The sequence below is a fragment of the Brachyistius frenatus genome, unplaced genomic scaffold (genome assembly GCF_029030835.1).
Source record: "Brachyistius frenatus isolate BFR_SWC_R1_liver_20210118 unplaced genomic scaffold, ASM2903083v1 Contig_1, whole genome shotgun sequence".
NCBI lineage: Eukaryota > Metazoa > Chordata > Actinopteri > Embiotocidae > Brachyistius > Brachyistius frenatus.
In genome coordinates this window covers 2,543,116-2,564,629 of record NW_027210600.1, presented here as the reverse complement: position 1 = coordinate 2,564,629, position 21,514 = coordinate 2,543,116, and the positions used below count along the sequence as shown (strand labels likewise).

Sequence of the window (21,514 nt, the reverse complement as noted above, 5' to 3'; positions counted from 1 at the left end):
GAGGTGAGGGTGTTTGTAGGACCCTGCACAGAAGGGTTTCCCCAGAGGCGTATGCATTGTATTCAAATAGAGAGAATTTTATTTCGCTCCATGAGAAAGGGACTATATGCATGAGCTAAAAATCAGATTTAATGCTCCAACATTTTAAGGAAAGACGATCAACCGGATTGTGTGGCACGGCTCTGGGCTCTGATCTGGTGTCGGTCACCTGACACCGCACACGCACACAAACACACACTCACGCACGCACACACAGGACTGTGCTCCGCGGCTCGGCTCCACCTCGCTCGGCGGGTGTGTGAAGTAGATCCAGCCCGTTATTTTCAAGGTTATCTCCTGCAGGAGCCTCACTTTTCGGATCCTATGGGAATTCTGATAGCCGCGGTTTTTCTTTGGGCTGCAGTCGGAGGTAAGATACCGTCACTGAAAAAACTGTGTGTGTTGATGTGTGTGTGTGTGTGTGTGGTGTGAACTGACTGTATAAAATGCCAGCGGGCTTTATCTCAGCAGGCTACGCCGGAGACGAGCCTCATCTTTTACACACCGCTGCTTCAAGCTGTAGCTCTCATTGTGTTTTGTCGACACGGAGGCAGATTCATGACAAAAACAGACCAAACAAATGCCTCGTAATGATATAATGATACTTCGTGAAGCAAAGCGGAGGTGAATGGTCACCTAATGGCGAAAGCCTCCGGGGTTTAAGACCAATAGGCTAAACAAGTGCGTTACATAATTTGCGCCCACCTTGCTGGGTCTGTGTTCATGCTGACGGTGCTGCTGCTGGCTGCCACTTTATTTACAGTCATATCGAATATATTTCTTATCTATTGAGCCCCAGCTAGTCCTCTTAAACAGCTGACATTCACACTGGAAAGATGCGCACAGGTGAGCCGGACTGCGCACATGAGCGCGTCCTGCGCGGCGACACGCACCCGCCGCTGTGAAACCCGCTGTACTGTAATTAGTTGTAACAAGTGGAGGCTGCCTGCAGGGTGGGACAACAGGAGGAAGGTCTGCCTCCCACACACACACACACACACACACACACACACACACGTAGCTACGGATGAAAACACCGTTCATTTCTGGCTGCGGTCGTGTTACATAGCAGCACAGTTTACAACCTCCATAGAGCAGATAGACCGGGTTAGGGTTTAAGTTGTGTCGCAGTGTGTGAGCAGGGCGATAACCCCGCCCTGAATAATATGGAAACTATGATTGAACCGTAATATAGGTCGACATGCTGCAGCTCGACGTCAGATATATCTGTACTGCGCATCTTTCAGCCCCCATATTCTTGACCAGACAACATTTTTTTGAGCTGCATTTGTTATGAGAAACAACAACACACCGCCTCCTCTTGACTTCAACACATGATGTCTTCATTTCTAACATGGTCTCTGGATGGGTCATGGACAGCTGGATAAGCCAATCAAACCAAAACCAGATACCAGTTGATATTGGGGTTAATAAAGCGCATGCATACACGCGCACACACACACACAAACTTCCTCACATGGACATGCAGAGCATTAGAAGGCCACACTGTTGGAAGCTGCACGTGTCTGTGAGCTGGTTCATCACTAGCTGAAGGTATCAATTAATCCTATTGATCCCGTTTTGCCCTGATCTGGCTCAGAGCTGACACAGATCACAGAGTTCAGATCAACTTCACAGGTTCTTTGTTTGGAAATGCAATAACCAATTTACTGTGGGAAGAGGAGATCTAATAGGTCTTTTGAATGCAACGGGTAGAGGTCATATCATTAAGTTGATTTTTTTTTTTTTTTTATCAAAGAAAACCGTTTTAGAAAAACATTAAGGCCCCTCAGTCAACACCAATGTGTTTAGTTGATAGACAGGTCAAATGAATAGTTTCAAGTGAATAGATAAATGGATAAATAATAATAATAATAATAATTTAAATATTGTTTATTCTGTTGAGCTTTAGGTAGGAATACTTACTATAACTTTGCAAATTATTATATAAGCTCTATATCAATTTGATGGCAGCGACCTACCAGAAAACAGAAACCTTTCTAAACTGCAGCACATAATAGTTAAAGAAAAGGTCGCAGCCAGGCTGCAGGAGCAACATGGACTGTGGCATTTAGATCCTTGTAGATTTGATGTATTACTGTGAGAGAAAAGCTCTGCTGGAGCTTCACAGTGTGCCTTTAATAATGCACTGGCAGGTGTGGGATTGGTGACTGATTTAGCTCTGGTGGGACACTAACTCAGAGCTAAAGCCTCTGGGAATGTTTGCATCCTGGAGGTGGGAGGGTGGTAAGCCTCTTTACTGTCACTTTACCAAGGTAACTGTGCTTACCTTAATGAGGCAATGGCTCCATCTATGCCCATGTTGGACTATCTGTTCCTAAGTCCCAACTAGTTCATCTGTATATATATATATATATATAGAGAGAGAGAGAGAGAGAGAGAGACTTTATTGATCCTGTGAGGGAAATTGTTGTGTTTGAGCAACATAATCAACAATAGATTAAGAGTATCAATAAAGTTAAAGGCAGGGTAGCAGCTCTGCAGAACAGTACACTGAATATTGAATAATGATATGTACAATATATGCATCAAAAATGGTAATAAATAATTGAAAAAAAGACCAATAAGAACAGGTGCGCAAAAAAAGCAGTGAATTATATGTACAATATGTTTGATCAAAACATATCTACGGATGGTATTGCAGCAGCGTGTTTACCAGTCTCACAGAGGAGAGCTGTTGGATGGTGTTATAGTGAGCAGTAAGAACTTTGGAAAATGAGCTCCACTGTGTTTACAGAGTGTCATGGAGGTGTTGGGATTTGTTGTCCAGGATGGCGAACAGTTTGTTCAGTGACCCTCTGCTTGTCACCGACTCCTGGTTTTGACCAGTGATATTACTGTCTTGGGAATGAGTTTACTGATCCAGCTGGCAGCTCTGGCACTGATGCTTGCTCTGAAAATACAGTCTGCACATCCACTTCTTGTACACAGCATCAATCTTACAGTCCAGTCTGTTGTTTACGTGGACACACAGGTATTTGTAGTGCAACTATTCCAGTCTCGACACCCAAATTGTTTATAGTCTTGGTTGCAGTTTTCATCCACCTAAAATCGATCACTATCTATTTGGTCTTGTTTACATTTAGCAGCAGATTATTCTTGCTGCACCACTCCACCAAGTTATCTACCAGTTCCCTGTCCTCCCACACCTGCCCACCTCTAATACAACCCACCACCGCAGAGCCATCAGAGAACTTCTGTAGGAGGCATGATCCAAAGTTGTACTGGAGATCTGAGATGGATAGAATAAACATAAGTGGAGACAGGATAGTGCCCTGTGGCACTCCGGTGTTACTGACTACCACATAAAACAGGGATCTCCACAACCACACAACTGGGGCTGACCTGACTGACAGTCAGATTCTCATCTGTGCTGCTATGGCAGGTATTTTGTGCAGTTTTACTGCTGCAGAAACGCAAAATGTATTAATTCTTATTCCAATACTCCCTCCCGCTCTATCTCTCTTTCTACTGTTTCTTCACCTCCATGTTTTGTATCTCAGTGGGAAGCCGGCCAGTAACCTCACCCCTTAATAATGCAAAGGTCAGAAACAAGTCATTTTATTTGCCTTATCATTCTGCTTATTATATGTTGTATATATTAAAATGTATTTTGGATTAATTGATCACTATTTGCTTGTTTATTTTTTCTTCTGCACCACCAGGTTGAATGTATTATTCAGGAGACACTGAATGAAGATGGCTCGCAGCATGAGTGTGGCCCACAACTAGCAGGTAATATTCCTGATTATCTGTCATCAGTCTTCTGATAACATCACTCAGCGTTAAGCAGTGAGAATAATATGATTCTCTGGAATTGAATTATTAACTAAAATGCCAAACAAATCTTCACATTCCCTGTTTTCTCAGTATTATATTACAGTAAATAAAAAAGAAAATATGGGATTTAGTTTGGCCTGTTTGTAGGACAAAACAAGACGTTTGAAGCAGAAATGTGATGTAAATTTTGAACTATTATTTAGACACTTTATCGTCCAAAAGCCCAATCAATTGACCATCAGTTTCAGGTTTTATATCTTCAAAGAAATAGTTTCACAGTATTTTACATTTCCTCTATTCTGTGATGGGTGTTCTGACATGCTCCTCTTCTTGTGTAAAGACTCATCTGCATCTGCACAGTTATAGATATTTTCTGCTGGTATTCTGTGCTTTGTTTTTGATATGCTATTGTTTTGAGTTGCTATGTCTCATTATTTTTGCAGAGGAACTTGATGGGGTGCAAAGACATCAGGGTCTCCTCAGGGAGCTGCAGAAACTGGCTGATGATGGTGCGAACAAATTCACACGGACACACTGCTAGAAAACATTGTCGCTCAGATCTCATTAATTTTTAATACCACAATGTGCATGACATTGTTTATTGTAATGTGACTTTTGCAGAGAAAGAAAGGGAGCATGAGGATGACAGGGAGCGATATGAGTACAATCTGGCCGATGATGAGAGTGACTTTGAACAGAGGGACGATGAGGCGAAGGAGGCGAGAGACGTGAGCAAACCTGAACCAAAGACAGCAGGAAAGAGCGAAGACAAGACAGAGGATGATGACACCAAGGAGAAGATGATGGAGGAGCCACGCATTGAAGACAGAGGGAGGGATGATGAAGAGGAGAGAGCCAAGGAGCTTGAGGAGCTGCTGGCTGAAGAGATCAGCAAGACAGGCAAAGAGGAGAGGAATGACGAAGAACTCAAAGAACTGCTGAAAGAGCTGAAAAAGAAGCGATATGAGGCGGTGAAGGAGAGGGAAGTTCAGAAAGGCTCTGAGACGGAGCAGAAGGAGGAAGTGGAGGAAAAGGAGAAAAAGCAGGACAATGAACAGGAAGGAAAAACGGAAGAGGACTTGGAGAAACAGAGGATGGAGGAGAGGAGGAAGAGCGAGGTGGAACTGATGGTGGAGAAGGAGAAAGTGGAGAAGGAGCTGACGGAGCTGTTCAAAGAGCAGGACAGCAAGATCAAGCCAGAGCAGGAGAGAGAGAGGAAGGAGAAGCAGGAGGAGCTGGACGAACTCGTCAGGAAAATGAAACGGGTGCAGGAGGAGGAGGAGCAAGGTGGGAAGAAAGAGGACGGCCCGGGGGAGAAGGTGAGCGAGGAAAAGAGTGAGAAGAAGACGGGCGAGGAAGAAAAGGAGCCCAATGAGAATGCAGAGAATGAAGTGAAGAAGAAGGAGGAGGCGGCAGAGGTGAAGGAGCCGCAGCAGAAGAGGGTGATGGAGAAGGCGAGCGACGAGGCCACGCGTCAGTTTGAGAGGGAGAGGTACAAGGACGAGGAAGAGGAGGATGAAAATGGGGAGGATGAGGAAGATGAGGACGAATACGTCAGAGAGGATGAGGAGGGGCAGGAGGAGGAAGACAATGAGGATGGCGGTGCTGTAGAAGATGAAGGGGAGGTAAGTTTTGAGACTTCAAAACTTACCATTAACTTACAGTGTGATTATTTAGTACATTATACATCAGTACAAGTGCAATGCATTCTGGGTACGCACAGTATACCAGTGTAAGTTTAATAACCAGAGCCCGACTGATGCTCAAGTTCTGGGGCCGATACTGATATTAGGTAGTGAAAAATTCCACTATCAATATATTTTTCACAATGATCCTTCTAATGTGTTCTCCGTGTGCCTGCGTGGGTTCTCTCCGGGCCGTCCGGCTTCCTCCCACCGTCCAAAAACATGCACCTCAGGTTAATTGGTGGTTCTACAAATGTCCCTTAGGTGTGAATGAGAGTGAGAATGGTCTTTGTTTCCGTCTGTCTGTAAGTGTTGGCCCTGTGATAGGCTGGTGACCTGTCCAGGGTGAACCCTGCCTTTGCCCAAAGTGAGCTGGGATAGCCCCACCCCCCACCCCCACCCCCGACCCTGTTCAAGATAAAGCGGGTATAGATAATGGATGGATGGATCCCTCAAATGTGGTTATTAAACACTTTTGACACGTGACAATAGATGTAACAGATGAAGGATATTTTACAGTTTAGATGTCCACGCTAACATCAGTTCATTGAAACTGTAATATTCACATAAAATGTAATAATTATAGATAAGTATAAAAAACACAAATAGATATATTTCCAATTTAACCCAAGCATCTTTTTCTGCATTATTTTCCGTAAAAAAAGGTTTAATTTCAACGCATATTGACCAACATGCACTGATATATCTGTGAGGGCAATATCAGGTCCTATTGAGAAGGATTTATTAATGTCTCATAGTTCAGTCTTTATACACTTACGTCCATATCATTGGTTCATAAACAGTTAATGGGCCGAATCACTCGTAATGACCCCTTTTGAAAGGTAGTGGACAAGTTACAGTAGCAAAAAAATATGGCAAGCTGTTCATCACTTCAGTTTGTATTGTCAGTTTCATCTTTTTTTCCACCTTTTTGAAAAGCGTGTATAAAGATGAGCTGTTGGCGGCTACTTTTAGAACGAGGACACTAAACAAAGATCTGGAACTGTTGGAGGAAACTGTCTTATTAGAGTGACGGGTGTACGGAGCCCGGTCATCACATGCAGCTGTTCTTGTTCACCGTCACTGTCTGTCGCGAACACCAACATTCAGCCGGAGTTCACTTTGTGTTTTTTTTAACAGAGGGAAGAAAATCTGCTTCTTTATTTTTCTTTTAGCTCTTTGAGGCGTTGGAATGTCTTGACTTAAAAAAATATTAGGGGGTGTCCCCTCTGTCCCCTGCAGTGAATATGCTTGTGTGTTATTTATTCCCCTTCTTTCTGTCCACAGGAGCTGCTGGAGATTGAAGCAGAGTTGCGCAAAGTCGCTGCAGAGCTGAGGGAGCTTCGCAGGGGATGAGAGAGACACACACACACACACACACACACACACACACACACACACACACACACACACACACACACACACACACACACACACACACACACACACACACACACACACACACACACACACACACACACCCCTTTGTTACATCCACAGTCACACATTCAGCTCACACATTTTCCATTTAATCGCCTTCAGATCCCCTCAGCGCTCAGAAAAATGTCTTTAGGTGTGAATCTGTGACTGGACGTGAGTAGAGACTGTACATACTGTTGTTTCGTTTTGACTTTTAGATCACCTGGAAAAAGCTGTCGCTGTTTCTTCACGCGAATGCATCTTTGCGTTGAGGAAAACGAGACAACATTTTCTAGAGAATCTAAAAGCTGGTGTCCATCACTGGCGTCCCTGTCGGAGTATCTGTAGACGCTGTTCGTAAGGGTGGACAGGGGAACCGCCACGGATTGCAAAGCATTCAGCACTTTGATTCAAAATGTTAATTTTGACAGCAGATTGCCAACCACAGAGTCATGAGGCAGTCAGAGCTTCCTTTCTCTGAAGGTATTATCTTTGATGGTGTGTTCTTGGTGGGAAAAACAGATTCCCTACTATAAGTAATATGCGTATTTTGATATATATATTTTGTGCAATAATAATAATAACTATGTGTAAGCTGTTCCGACTGTTAACGACATGTCTTGCTGATATTTCTACACAGGAGTAAGTCATTATTTCCTCTTCATTTCTATGATAAAGTAGAAACAAGGATTGTGTTTCATTTGGCTCACGCACTGTTAAAACCAGACTGTTTGCGACGAACCGGGTGACACGAGCAAAACACAGAAGGAAGTCGACTGTAATTCCGCACACCAACACATACGTCAGATGTTAAGTTTGTCTGTCGCGTGGTTGGTGGTGTGGTTCCAGGCTGCGATGTACTTAGAGCTTACAAGGTCTAAAAGTGTCACTTCAGGTTGTCAGCCAGCTTTGCACTCTTATCTTAACAAGCCAAGGAGGAATGGAGGGAAGGAGGACAGAGACACTAAAGCCATTTGTTGTCATTTGGTACTGACAATAACATTGATAAATGCTCAATTGTGTTACATCACAGTTTTCATGGCTGTCATGTCATTTGTGTAAATATCAGATATGTGGTCTGTAAGCCAAGGTCATTGGAAATATGAAGCAACGGCGCCCCCCAGAGGACACTGAGTAGACATGCACACGGTGCAGGATTAACAGGGTTACCACTGGAGGCCCATTTAGCGCAATAACAGATTATAGACTACAGCACATGTAAATGCAATAATTAGCCAAATATTATTAATTTTTTTTAATACGAATCAAAAGTGCATCATATAGTAATCATCTTACAAATATAATCTCTCTTTTTTTCTACACAGCCAAGAATTACAATACATTTATGTATTTGAACACTGGCGAAGAAATTGTGTAAACACATAGTGATAACACACATTATCAGTCAACACTGATCAGCTCATTACTGTCTATTCCAAAGACGAGATGTTTGTTCACTTGAGAATAAATGAAAATTGAATGTACTGTAGTTTTCTTTTTTCTATAGAAGTGCAAAATGTTTTCACAAAATGTATCTTACAAACCAGCAAGAAAGCTGCAGGAAATGTTTGTGAGGGGGGGTGACGGGTGACATGCTAGGCACAGAGGACATTTCAAACAACAGGAACAAAAAAAGGATAACAAAAACATCATTTGTAATATTACTGGCCAATCAGAGTGCTGTATTTTGTGCCTGTTGTATCTTCTTCTATGCTACCTGTCAATCAAATAAACGGAAAGTGTATCAGACCACCTCCTGTTTCCTTTTTTGTTGTTGTTGATTTAAAGATGGTAGAAACAATTAGCAGCACAAAGTTATTAGTGTGATTTACAGGATTACGGTAAGTTTAAGATCAAGTCATGTCAGAAATTACAAATAAATACCCTTTTACAATTCAAGAAAAGTCTTAGGAATAGCTCGGTTTGGTCCCACAAAACCAGCCTGGTATCACATTAAAGTGTCTAAAATACCCATTTAATCCATTAGATGAAACCATGTCAGTGTCATGTTGGCCTCGCCAGGGCAGGAAAAGTACACACATGTATGACCAGGGTTGAAGGAGGTCAAGTGGCAGTTGTGACATATGTTGGAGGCTGTGGCTGAATGGAACATAAACTGGACTTTCACCTTGGGGATTGGTGTTGGGGTTGATAAGAAAGCGAAAATTAAAGCAAGTAGTTTTAGTGCATAATCCTTCAGTTTTGGGGCCTAGCCATAGCCAAGTATTGGTGCCCAAACTTAACCACGTAGTAATAATAATAATAATAATATTAATAAACCTGATTTGTATGGCACCTTTCATACAAGAAATGCAGCTCAAAGTGCTTCACAGCAAGAGAATTACATGCAGTGTTTCATATAAAAACAGATATAAAGGAACATTTAAAAATATAGAAAAGAAATGAGATAAAATGCATAAGAAACAGATAAAATGCATAAAGAAAACTGATAAAAAGCATAACAGATAAAATGCATAAAAATGAATACAAGTAGATTTGATTTGGGTCGTTCTCTAGGATTCAATTTATGATGTGAAGTAGCGGAAAAAGCAGTTGTAGCAGTTGTACGTCTTGTGCACTTTTATAAAACTACTTCACACAGTCTATAATATTACAAGTAAGTAGTGTTGGAGTCTCATTTAACCCAGGCCACGATATTCTCCTAAACATAACTACATCCTTTTTGGTGGCCACATCCAAGGCACCTTACTTTTCTCACCTGGGCAGGGCAAAACATTGACACTGACAGGGCATCAACAAGTTGACAGGCGTATTACACGCTTTGGTGTGATACCAGGTTATCAGAAGAGTAAAAAAATCTTGTAGCAATGACGTTTGTTTGCCAAACGCTAAACAATCCGTGATCAGTTCCTGAGGTGACTTGAAGACCTGTTGCCTCAGCAGCAGGACTACCTGTAGTCTGAGTTGACTAAGAAGTGGTCTGAGGTCCAGCGGTGGCACATTTGTCCAACAGCGACTTGATGTGACTGAGCAGAGAGGAGAAAAACTGGGGCACACCCTCGTAGCCTAGCAGAGAAAAAGAGTGTATCAGAACATCCCTGTGTCTTTCTGTGTAAATCTGTACATCACTGTGTTCACCCGCAGTACCTGGGAAGATGTTGATGTCAATGACAGTGAGCGTGTGTGTTTGTATGTTGATGATGACGTCCACGCCGAACAGGGCCATGCCCAGCTGGACTCGGAGCTCTCTGACCAGGGCGGCCACAGCCTCGGAGCTGGGCGGAGGCAGGCACGGCATCTCTTCATCCAACTTACAAAGTGAGAGTAAAGACAGACGTTTATGAAGGGTTTCAGCTGACTGAGGTCCCAAATGGTTGGAAACGAATCATAAAAGGTACATAACCACACACAAAGCACTGAATGTGCATTTCTGTGACACCTTGATCTGTTGCTTTAAACCATTTCACCTACAATCATTGATGAATTGATGAACAGCTCATTGAAAAATGTGCCAGTCCTTCTGAAAAGGGATTAAATGTAAAGCAATTTTCTCAGCCTTTGGTATGTCACAGAAGGAACCAAATAAAGTGTGCAAAAAGATCAATTATCTTAACCTTCTTCTACAAAGATGTTTCTAAAATGACCAATATTTAGCAATTTACCCGGTAGATTAAGAGTTCTCTGAGGAAAAAGGTTGGTTCCTGTATTAGATTAGGGGGTCCCATCAATCTTGTCAGAGCCATTTTCATTCATCATCATATTTAAAATATTCTGTTATTTTAAAAATCAAAAGCAAAGTGTAATCTTTACCAAAAATGGAATAAACAAGGATAGAGGCTGATTATTTTTTTTTTTTTATCAGTTTCAAGTTACTTTAGAGAAAATTCTGCGGGTTCTTTTTTCATTGAAGGGTACCAACAAATTCACCCACAACTGTAGGAACTACTTACTGCTGTGAGATCAGAACTCGACTCTGGTTTGGACACCTGATGGCTGTTGAAGAAGATGGTCCTCCTGTCTGTAGGCAGAGGGAAATCAAAACTACAGGAGCAAAACTGAATAATAAATTAAAACACAGTGACATGAGGAAGGCTAGAGAAAGATAAGGCAAGAAAGGAAAGGACAAAGCGTGAAAGGAGAAGGAGCGATAAACTTGAAAAGGAAAGAAAATAGATGGACAAGACCGGGAAGAAAAGTGATGAGAAAGAGGAGAGGCAGGTGAGCAAAGGAAAGGAAATCTCAACAAAGGAAGGCAACGGACAACGAAGGAAAGTAGAGGAAAGAAAGTGTCTTTAATGTATGCTGGTGGGGTGCACACTGACCACAGGGACCAGAGGGGAAGTTCTTGAGCGAGGGCCTTTCTACGCAGTAGTGTCTGTCTCCTACCACAAACACTTTGTGCAATATAGCTCCGTGGTTCACAAAGCTCTGAAGAATGCAGGGAGGATGGATATCAGCCAGACTGCCCGCACTGAAGATCAGAGACATCTGCAGTGTGCAGAGATTACACAGAACAGACAACTGAGATAAGAAAAGTGATTGTGCACTTTTATAATTTTGAGATGAGACTCGGAAAAGACAAACCACTTACCTCGTGGGAAAGTGAGCCGTGGGCCACTCTGGTTTTACAAACTGGGATCAACAGAGAGAAAGAGGAAATGTTAGTCTGTCGTACTTCATGAGAAAGTAAAAAGGAAAGTTGGGTAAATGATTTCAGAACGTGAACTGACTGAGGGGGAAGCTCAGGTCCTGATTCGTCACAGCCTGCTGAATGGACAGCAGGTCACTGGCATTGTGGACCTCTACGTAAGGAGGGCTGCAGATACGCCAGTCTGCCAAACAGAATAGAAAAGTCGAATGTTGATGTCTATGATCATGCTGTAAGCTCCAATATTTACACAATGAAGCTGCAGTTAACCTTGGAGTGAATAGTGCAGCTTGCTCATTATCAGATAGGAGGCAAAGCGGTCCAGTAGTTGAGTCATGGCGGGAAGAGGATCCAGCAGGATCGTCCTGGGATGAGCTGACACATAACTCTGCGATGTGAACGACACAGAGAAAACGTATTGATGCACTAACTGAACAACTGCTTATCAATAAACATGCAGGGATGCATTGATATTTCCTAAAATGATTGTGCATCGTTGTTTCTTGCCCACTTTGCTCAGTCAGTGATCAAAGTCTAAACTCTGCCAGTGGCTCCATATGAAAACTGAACAGATGTAAAAGTGACAGGCGTAACTTTGCAATGCAGCATCACCTGGAAGTTGGAAAGGAGCTGCTGTGATTGGCTGTCATGTTCAGCTTCCACAACGACATCAGACAGCTTGTGAACGATGATGTCAAAAGGTCCCTGGGGTACCAGCGGCTGAGTGAGGTCAATCTGCCACACAAAACAACATTTATACACTTTTACATTCACTATTGTCAATAGAGCCTGACTGATACTGGATTTTTGGGGCTAATATAATACCAATATAAGGAAGCAAAGATATTCAAATATGGATAAATGGGCTGATTATTTATCTTGTATATTATTTTTTTGCAATGATCCTTCAAACCCCTAAATTACCTTAAGCATGTTTCCCTGTACATTGTTCTATAAGAATTTTTTTTTTTTTTTTTTTTTGCGCATATTTGCCAACATATAAGCCAATACCAAAATGCAGTGATAGGCCAATAACGACTGAAAAAAAATTGCCTGGCCGATATATCGGTTGGGCTCTAATTGCCAATGTATGTTTTATGTTTTAATGATTGTCAAGATGCTCTATCCAGAAATGCTGTAATTCTGTGCAATGAAAAGTCAAAACACTTACTTGAAGTGGTACATTTTTATTTTTTTCTAAATTGTCTGAATCGACACCCTCCACTTGGTCACTTAAGACTTATTATCAAATGGGTTTAGAGTCGAAAACTTTTACTCAGTCTCTTATAAGACAAATTCTAAATCGACCTTTTTCTTGAGAAACATTTTGACTGATCACAGCAACTAATGACAGTGAATATATTGTAGCTCTGTTCCATTTAAGCACCTGCTACTGGCACACCTACAGTCAAATGGATTGCAACATAATGAGTCACAATTTCATACAGGAGCTGGATCAACAGTATGTCATGACGTGTGGCACATAAAAAGAGTTCAGCATAAAGTTATGAAGTATAAACTGACTGTTAATGCAGTTGTTTGGACAGACACTATTTGTTCCTGATTAGTGTGTCACTTCTTCACCCCCGCTGCTGACATGTACACCACCACACCCAAGTTTTAGACGTTCGTGGTGTAGCAGCGAGCTCCTGTAATCATGCATGCCCAGGGTCAGACTATATCAAATGAGGTGTAGAGGCTAATTTCGAGCTTCCTGTACAGATATTTACATGTAATTATATGTGTGAGCAGTTACAACCAGGCAGCCGTTGTTTCTAATTTTGCTAAGAGCTGAGGTGGCTGCAGGTGGCTGTGACACTAAAGTTGTGGACATCTGTACATGACACAAGTGTGTGTCCATGAGTGCACTCTCCCTAAACTACTGTCAGACTTAAGAAAAAAAGCCAGCACAAAGACATGAAGACATCCACCTATCTTTGTGCACATAACAAAGACATGCAAAGACAGTCACTAACACACATGCCTAGGGTTAACCCCTTAAATACACTTTGCACTTTCCCTTTAAGTAGTTTTAAAGCTGTTAAAATCGTCGTATTCCTCGCTGTCTGACACTATACAACAGAAACATGTTTCTGTTTGATAACTGACTTGTGTTTATCAGGAATGCACAGCTCAGTAATCTTTCAAATTCAAACCCAAGACAGTTGTTTTATAAACGTGCCTTCAAATGGAAATGCAATTTCCCCACCAGTGCGCAACTGCTAGTATAAGACACTTTATTGTACAAGACTGAACACACGGTGATTTCATATGTGGAAAAGTAAAACCACTCACCTCCACCACCTCCACTCCATGGCCCCTGCAGGAAAGAAATTCAAATGCCATAGGCGTTTTAAATGGTTATAGGCTGGAGTCACGTGATATGAAACAGAGTTGATAATGATCATATAGACAGGTTGTTATTGCCGTCCATAAAAAAATTGCACAACTCCTGCCTGTTATTACAATCTTTTGTGTTCTCTAACTGGCATAATCAGTTACTGAAATCAATATTCATAATTGTGCTATGCCCCCCCCACCCCCTCCCCCCCCCCCCCCCCCCCCCCCCCCCCCCCCCCCCCCCCCCCCCCGGGGGGGGGGGGGGGGGGGGGGGGGGGGGGGGGGGGGGGGGGGGGGGGGGGGGGGGGGGGGGGGGGGGGGGGGGGGGGGGCCCCCCCCCCCCCCCCCCCCCCCCCCCCCCCCCCCCCCCCCCCCCCCCCCCCCCCCCCCCCCCCCCCCCCCCCCCCCCCCCCCCCCCCCCCCCCCCCCCCCCCCCCCCCCCCCCCCCCCCCCCCCCCCCCCCCCCCCCCCCCCCCCCCCCCCCCCCCCCGGGGGGGGGGGGGGGGGGGGGGGGGGGGGGGGGGGGGGGGGGGGGGGGGGGGGGGGGGGGGGGGGGGGGGGGGGGGGGGGGGGGGGGGGGGGTCCCTACTTTTACAGATTTTATTCTAATGATTAACTCTAATTGAGTCAGACTGTAAAAAAAAAAAAAAAGGAAGTCATTACTTACGCACAGAACTCTGCAAAAGCGTCCAGGTTCATCCTCTTGCGCTTCTTGTCGCTGAGACAGAAGCCCACCCTGCGGTCTGACATTTGGCTCCGTGTCCGGGGGCCCCCAGCAGCCAAGTGACAGCAGACACAGACAGACGGGGGGACTTGAGAGTCGACGCCGCGCACTGATCCATTCACCCCTCCCACTAAGACCTCCGCTGACGAGCCTGGAAGTGGGTTTTAAGAAGCGACTCTCCAATCATGTTAACTTCAGTCCACAGGTGAAAAGACAGTAGGGCTGGTCCAACTGGTACAGTCGTTTGACTTCCTTGTTGCTCGCAGCCAATAATAAAGAGTGAAGCTGGTCCTTTTATTTGCACTCGCTGCACAACAACTGAAACAGAAAGTAAATGTCTCACAGGGAAGTCTTGCCTTTACTCTCCTTCTTGTTCAACGTCGGCTCAGGCACGCGGTCTCCTATCCACTGACTCTTACAAACAAAACAAAAAAAAGGAAAGAATAATCGATTATTTCATAGCCTACATAATCGATTAACCCGCAGAAAAAAGATAAGTGCTGCGGAGTTCATCTGAGGACACGAGCAGGAAAATGTCCCGCGGTTCCAACGCAGGTTTCGACCGACACATCACCATCTTTTCACCGGAGGGCCGCCTCTACCAAGTCGGTAAGAGACGCGTTATTTAGGGGTGTTTTTTAAGCCAACAGTAGTGTTGTTGTATACTCACTGAGCGACAGAGATACTGTCACTACACGGCGCCCCGCTGCTGCTGCTGCTCATTAAACACAAAGATATTATAATGAGGCTAAAATGGTCGGCGTGCCAGTTTGGTGACTGGGTGCAGTCAGCATCGAAATGTGACACAAATGTAGTTTCTCTGCCTTTTCATATTTAACCCTGCATATGTTTCCCTCAATGTAAAGTTCTGTTGAACTTAATGTGACGTCCCACAGTTGTTTTGTTTTCAGTCCTTCATGACAATAAAATGAATACATCTTGGTTGTGGATTAGTTGACGATTTTCTGACATTTGAACGACCAAAGAATTAATCAAGTAATTGAGAAAATAATCGACGGATTAATTGATGATGGAAAAAAAAAAATCATTTTTCCCAGCCCAAATTTATAACAGATGTTTTATTGGTGAAGGTGCAAACAGAACTAAAGTGTTCACATCTGAGACAAAAAATTGGTTAAATACAAACTTTTGTTTTACTTGCATGTGTGTGTGTGTGTGTGTGTGTGTGTGTGTGTGTGTGTGTGTGTGTGTGTGTGTGTGTGTGTGTGTGTGTGCAATTGTGCTGTTGTGTAGAGTATGCCTTCAAAGCCATCTCTCAGAGTGGATTGACCTCTATTGGAGTCCGGGGGACAGACAGTGTTGTGGTGGTCACACAAAAGAAAGTACCGGTAAGATGTCTTTCTCACACACACACACACACACACACACACACACACACACACACACACACACACACACACACACACACACACACACACACACACACATTTGGCTTGGATGATGATGAGGTGAGCTGAAGCCAAACAGTGAAGCCACACATGAATCAAGAGAAGTCAGCAAAAAAGCTGGAACAAGATACTACAGCAGGCTATATGAGCAAGATACAGCCATAAAGACGCCATTCAAACAACCACACCACACGTTAGAGAGCTGAAGTGAGATTTGATCCAGGGGATCTAAACTCATAATGGATGGCAAAGATTCAGCAAAATGTGGCAAAATATCTTTATTCAAATGCCTTATTGATAATAGAATAAACACAACCTACGAAAACACCTTAATCTGATAAATACAATTTAACATATTGACCAAATAATACGATGAGTGTTATTCAAATGTAAACCTCAATTAACAATTTTGAATGTTTTGGGTTGGACTGTATGATAATAGTCACAGTGACACATGTCCAGTCATATGTTGATGTTTGCCTGCACAGTATTCATATTATCAAGTGGGGTTTTAAGTCTCTTCCTCCTGGCTTCAGGACAAACTGCTGGACTCTTCCACTGTGACCAACATGTTCAACCTAACTCCTCGCATCGGCTGCGTGATGACCGGCAACAATGGTGTGTATTTGTAATGGAGATGATCAGTGTACAAGTAACTGTGATACTTTGGTATAATACAAAAACAAGTGGGACCCGCCACACCAGGAAGCCCGGCATTTGTAATGAATTTAAATCTTTTTAAAAAAATACACATTTTTGCGTTTAATGGTCCCATCTCTTCTGTTTTATACAGCGGACGGTCGTTCCCAGGTTCACCGGGCCCGAGTGGAAGCTGGAGAATGGAAGTATAAGTTTGGTTATGACATCATGGCAGACGTGCTGTGTCGCAGGCTGGCTGATATCTCCCAGGTCTACACACAAAACGCGGAAATGAGACCTCTAGGCTGCTGTGAGTCGAGGCTTTCATCTCTTCCGTCACGATTATGGGGACTTATTTGTTTTTAGATCTTTCTTTATTTCTGTCTGATTTCACTATCTAGTTCCAAAGCATGTTTTACTTGCTTTTATTTACAAAGTCAAGGTTCAGTCTTAGCTGTAAAATTAAAGGCATTCATGTAGAAGAGATTAAAAGGAATTACTAAAGATTATTAAAAATGTAAAGTGCGTCTGCCTTACATTGCCTTCAAGTCCTCTTTTTACATCATATTTTTCAAAGCACTGTACTTTCAGCACATATTTTAGATATCTGTCTTTCACCCTCTACCTCTGCTTTCAGGTATGATCATGGTGGCGATTGACCCCCAGCAGGGTCCTGTCCTGTATAAATGTGACCCGGCAGGCTACTACTGCGGCTTCAGAGCCACTGCGGTAGGAGCCAAACAGACGGAGGCCAACAGCTACCTGGAGAAGAAACTGAAGAAAAAGCCAGAGTTGACCCATGACAGGGCAGTGCAGGTAATGTGAAACCTAATGGAACAAGCTGAAAATGTTAAAGTCCTGATGTGAATTATTGGAATAATACATTCATTTTGTAATCCAAGGAAGATGCTATAAAAGTTATAAAAGTTGCTGGGTGGATTTCTGTGGACCCCCTTACAATGCAGTCCATTTTTACTTAACATAGTAAAGTAAAAAAAATGGAATATATCTTGTAGAAATTCAGAGGGGGGCTATGATAAGAGGTAGCAGTGACAATCTAGAAATCCCACTGTCCCAAACAGCAGTTATCCCACAGACCATTGTCAGAAGAGAAAGGTCTTCGTCCGGGAAATTTTTCGATGATTTGTGAAGTTTTCAGAGCCTGGGTAGCTCAGACAGCAGCGCATCAGATGTTTAATCTGAAAGTCAAGGGTTCAAGTCCCTGTTCAGGCAATGGTGCTTTTAAGGCCTGCAACGCTCCAATGTTTGAAAATCAGCCATTCAAGGAAATATCTGAAATTGACTCCCACGGAGGGTAATGGGGCACCTTTCAAATTCATGGCAAGTATGGTTGAATATATGTCAATGATTTGGAAAATTTGTTGATATGGAAGTAAGTGGTCTGTTGCCAGTCTAAACTACTGAACCGCTCTCAATACTGCTTATATATCTCAACAACTTTAAGATTGGCAAGAAAGTCGCAAATATAAAATTAGTTTTTACTGGTTTTCGGTTTGCAACACAAAAATCCCTGCAGTCCAAACACCATTTTCCCCATCCCAGTGGCCACGGACAGTATTACAATCCAGAAATCCCTGCGTCCCAAACAGCAATCGTCCCATAGACCATCGTTAGAAGAGAGAGGTCTTCGTCCAGGAGTTCTCCAACTCCATTACAATTCCATGTTTGTGGACAAAAACGATTAGGTGAGATTTTTCGATGATTTTTAGAGCTTTCAGAGCCTGGGTAGCTCAGACGGTAGAGCATCAGACTTTTAATCTGAGGGTCCAGGGTTCAAGTCCCTGTTCAGGCAATAGTGCTTTCAAGTCCTGGAATGCTCCAATGTTTGTTTTCAGCCATGCAAGGAAATATCTAAAATTGACTCCCACAAAGGGTAATGGGGCAGGTCTCAAATTCTTGGCAAGTACAGTTGAATACCTGACACTGATTTGGATAATTTGTTGATATGGAAGTAAATGGTCTGTTGCCAGTCTAAACTACTGAACTGCTCTGGATACTGTTGATATATCTCAACAACTTTAAGATTTGAAAGAAAGTCCCTAATAGAAAATGAGTTTTGACTGGTTTTGGGTTTGCAACACAAAAATCCCTGCGGTCCAAACACCATTTTCCCCATCCCAGTGGCCACGGACAGTAGTATAATCCAGAAATCTCTCGTCCCAAACAGCAATCGTCCCATAAACCATTGTTAGAAGAGAGAGGTCTTCGTCCAGGAGTTCTCCAACTCCATTACAATTCCATGTTTGCTTTCAAAAACGATTAGGTGAGATTTTTTGATGATTTTTGAAGATTTCAGAGCCTGGGTAGCTCAGACGGTAGAGCATCAGACTTTTAATCTGAGGGTCCAGGTTTCAAGTCCCTGTTCAGGCAATGGTGCCTTGAAGGCCTAGAACACTCCAATGTTTGTTTTCAGCCATGCAAGGAAATATCTAAAATTGACTCCCAGGAAGGGTAATGGGGCAGGTCTCAAATTCATGGCAAGTGCAGTTGAATACATGGCAATGATTTGGATAATTTGTTAATATGGAAGTAAATGGTCTGTTGCCAGTCTAAACTACTGAAGTTCTCCAACTCCATTACAATTCCATGTTTGCTGTCAAAAATGATTAGGTGAAATTTTTAAATTATTTTTACAGATCAGCATAGCATCAGACTGTAAATCTTAGCATCCTTTTTTTCAAATCCCTTTTCAGGCGATGGAACTTTTATAACCTCAAAGGTTCTAAATAATAAAACTGTGCTTCCCATGGAACTATCTAAAATTGGCTGAAATAATTGTACGAACAGTAATAAGCCAGAAATTGCAAACGGCGAAGTTATCTAATACATGATATTATAGAATATACTGTAGAATATATTGGAATTAATGAGTATTTGTGTGGCTGTCCAAGTCTTTACTCTACAGGCTTGTTAAATACGTTTGTTTTTTTTACTTAAATAACAAAACTCTGCTGCTCAGAGAATATTTTATAATTGGAAAAAATAAATGGTAGACCATCTTTTCAAAAGAGAGATTCTTGAAAATGTTACGGAAATTGAAATATTCTCTTTTACTGTGTTTGAAATAGTTATTGAACTTTACCTCAGCAGCTTTTTGCGAATCAAAGTAGTGAATCATCCACACCTTTAGGGATTAAACCACCATCCCGCGAAAACAAATTACTTATTTTGGATGACAGGCAAAACATCTCAAACATATCTTTTACTCAATGTTACTGAATTTCCCATGAGCTGACAACCATCACAGAGATAAAAGAGTTTCTGAAGAATGACGTTTCACCATGTTATAATAATTGCTTATGTCCTTATGCTAGTTTTCTCAGTATTTCCTTGACTGAATCTCATGTTTGATATGCTGACGTAAGTACTTACTGTGTATTTTTTTAAGCTCATTAGCACACTCATCTCATACCTATTGTCTTTCCAGTTGGCTATATCCTGTCTGTCCTCGGTTCTGTCCTTGGACTTCAAGAGCAGTGAGCTGGAGATCGGCGTAGTCACCAAAGAAAAACCCAAGTTCAGGTAATTTCACTTCGAGATGTTTATTGAGCCTAACTCATGTTCATCTTTGTATTATTGTCTTTTACTCTTGCAAGAGTTCAACTTTCCTTTTCATGTATTTTATGAGTTGTTTATTGTAGTTTTTTGTTTTTTTTTAACGTTTCTGTCTTTATTATTTTCATAGTATTTGCCTGATGCTTTTTTTTGGTCTCACTTATCTTTATACTGACATGTATCTTAATCTCAGTGGGACTAATATTTCTAATTAGATCAGAGATGATTGATGCATCAGTATATTTTGAAGGACTTTAAATGGCTATGTCTCACTTGAATTAACTTTCTTTGTGCTTTTTCTTTTTCTGTAATTTCCATCTTCATTTTTCCACCCTACTCTCCCAAACTCCTTCTTCCTGCAGGATGTTGTCAGAGGCAGAGATTGAAGCCCACCTGGTTGCCATCGCAGAACGGGAGTAGAGGTGCCCTTCTCAACATTGATCATCAGTTTAGAAACACTGTGTCTGGATAAATCATGCACCCTTGATAAAGAAACTCTGTTGTCAAGGATCGATATGGGTGTGATTTATAGTGATTTAAAAGATATCTCCAGTGGTCTTTTTTTTTTTTTTCTTCTTTTTTTTTTTTTTTTTTTTTTGTATCAATACAGTACAGGATCATACAATTTTACATCATTGTTCACAATTAAAGGTTCATCCACCACATTGCTCCTTCATCCTTTGAAATATATTTCCATGTTTTACCAACAGAAGTTTTTGGATGATGGATAGGATGTGTACAGAGTATTTGTCATACAGCTTATTTAATACTGCATGTTTACTTCTAAACTTGCAATTAAACTGCTCATTGTACTCATTGTCGACACTTTGGAAACAACTGTCATAATAAAACAGAATAGAAAGAAGACTTAATTATGTCATGTGTTACTTTAAGTTAAATAGTTAAAGAGATGTATGGATTTGTATTCATATAATTGATACATAGTGATAGTTAATAAATCAGAACTCCCCTCATTGACCAGCAGGTGACATCAGTGAGGCGATACCTGTTCTTGATCACAGGTCAGTCCAGTGTCATGAGAAGAAAGATAAGAGCATCACAAATACCCATGTATTGAGATATTTTAGCAGCTATAATAGGAGTTTTAACCTCAAACAAGTCAAACTAATTTTTCAGGCCATGTCATGCTCAAATATGTCTGCTTCTTTATATTATCCATCCATTCTGTACTGCAGGATGTCCTGAGCTACTTTACATGACCACTAGATGGCAATGTTGTGTCTGCCTCTGACGTCCTTGAGTATTTCAAAAC

The 21,514-nt window shown here is 42.3% G+C and overlaps 3 protein-coding genes and 2 non-coding genes across 6 annotated transcripts; 4 read left to right on the top strand and 1 right to left on the bottom strand.

The window, feature by feature from the left end:
- The first annotated feature begins 132 nt into the window (after window positions 1–132).
- Window positions 133–8,691, top strand: LOC138618479 (golgin subfamily A member 6-like protein 25). The gene is made up of 6 exons (XM_069694248.1): window positions 133–409; window positions 3,564–3,604; window positions 3,726–3,795; window positions 4,284–4,349; window positions 4,462–5,465; window positions 6,813–8,691. The coding sequence occupies exons 1-6, from the start codon at window positions 364–366 to the stop codon at window positions 6,879–6,881; spliced, it is 1,296 nt and encodes a 431-aa protein (XP_069550349.1). The 5' UTR covers window positions 133–363; the 3' UTR covers window positions 6,882–8,691.
- A 101-nt stretch (window positions 8,692–8,792) lies between these two features.
- On the bottom strand, window positions 8,793–14,739 carry LOC138618544 (inositol-tetrakisphosphate 1-kinase-like). 2 transcript variants are annotated; one of them, XM_069694381.1, is made up of 10 exons: window positions 14,561–14,739; window positions 13,849–13,873; window positions 12,166–12,288; window positions 11,824–11,941; window positions 11,636–11,737; window positions 11,497–11,537; window positions 11,228–11,393; window positions 10,856–10,923; window positions 10,053–10,215; window positions 8,793–9,971 (listed from the first exon to the last, which is right to left on the bottom strand). In XM_069694381.1, the coding sequence occupies exons 1-10, from the start codon at window positions 14,641–14,643 to the stop codon at window positions 9,874–9,876; spliced, it is 987 nt and encodes a 328-aa protein (XP_069550482.1). In that variant the 5' UTR covers window positions 14,644–14,739; the 3' UTR covers window positions 8,793–9,873. The 2 variants fall into 2 exon arrangements, with proteins under 2 accessions (XP_069550482.1, XP_069550569.1); XM_069694468.1 differs by having other exon boundaries at window positions 11,228–11,333.
- A 128-nt stretch (window positions 14,740–14,867) lies between these two features.
- On the top strand, window positions 14,868–20,688 carry LOC138618249 (proteasome subunit alpha type-6-like). The gene is made up of 7 exons (XM_069693887.1): window positions 14,868–15,226; window positions 15,872–15,966; window positions 16,563–16,644; window positions 16,820–16,975; window positions 17,303–17,481; window positions 20,114–20,208; window positions 20,604–20,688. Exons 1-7 carry the CDS (start codon window positions 15,151–15,153, stop codon window positions 20,659–20,661), a joined length of 741 nt encoding a protein of 246 aa, XP_069549988.1. The 5' UTR covers window positions 14,868–15,150; the 3' UTR covers window positions 20,662–20,688.
- Window positions 18,406–18,478, top strand: trnak-uuu (transfer RNA lysine (anticodon UUU)). Its single transcript has one exon. It is a non-coding gene; the product is annotated as a tRNA-Lys (tRNA).
- trnak-uuu (transfer RNA lysine (anticodon UUU)) lies at window positions 18,984–19,056 on the top strand. The gene has a single exon. It is a non-coding gene; the product is annotated as a tRNA-Lys (tRNA).
- Window positions 20,689–21,514: the final 826 nt, after the last annotated feature.

Excerpts from the sequence above, each read along its gene's own strand:
- LOC138618479 (XM_069694248.1), top strand. The coding sequence starts at position 364 with ATGGGAATTCTGATAGCCGCGGTTTTTCTTTGGGCTGCAGTCGGAG. Across the intron at positions 410-3,563 it reads TCTTTGGGCTGCAGTCGGAG|TGGGAAGCCGGCCAGTAACC; the intron begins GTAAGATACCGT and ends TTTGTATCTCAG. Across the intron at positions 3,605-3,725 it reads CACCCCTTAATAATGCAAAG|GTTGAATGTATTATTCAGGA; the intron begins GTCAGAAACAAG and ends CTGCACCACCAG.
- LOC138618544 (XM_069694381.1), bottom strand. The coding sequence starts at position 14,643 with ATGTCAGACCGCAGGGTGGGCTTCTGTCTCAGCGACAAGAAGCGCAAG. Across the intron at positions 11,738-11,823 it reads GCTGCACTATTCACTCCAAG|ACTGGCGTATCTGCAGCCCT; the intron begins GTTAACTGCAGC and ends TCTGTTTGGCAG. Across the intron at positions 11,538-11,635 it reads GGACCTGAGCTTCCCCCTCA|TTTGTAAAACCAGAGTGGCC; the intron begins GTCAGTTCACGT and ends TGTTGATCCCAG.
- LOC138618249 (XM_069693887.1), top strand. The coding sequence starts at position 15,151 with ATGTCCCGCGGTTCCAACGCAGGTTTCGACCGACACATCACCATCTTT. Across the intron at positions 15,227-15,871 it reads GGGCCGCCTCTACCAAGTCG|AGTATGCCTTCAAAGCCATC; the intron begins GTAAGAGACGCG and ends GCTGTTGTGTAG. Across the intron at positions 15,967-16,562 it reads TCACACAAAAGAAAGTACCG|GACAAACTGCTGGACTCTTC; the intron begins GTAAGATGTCTT and ends TCCTGGCTTCAG.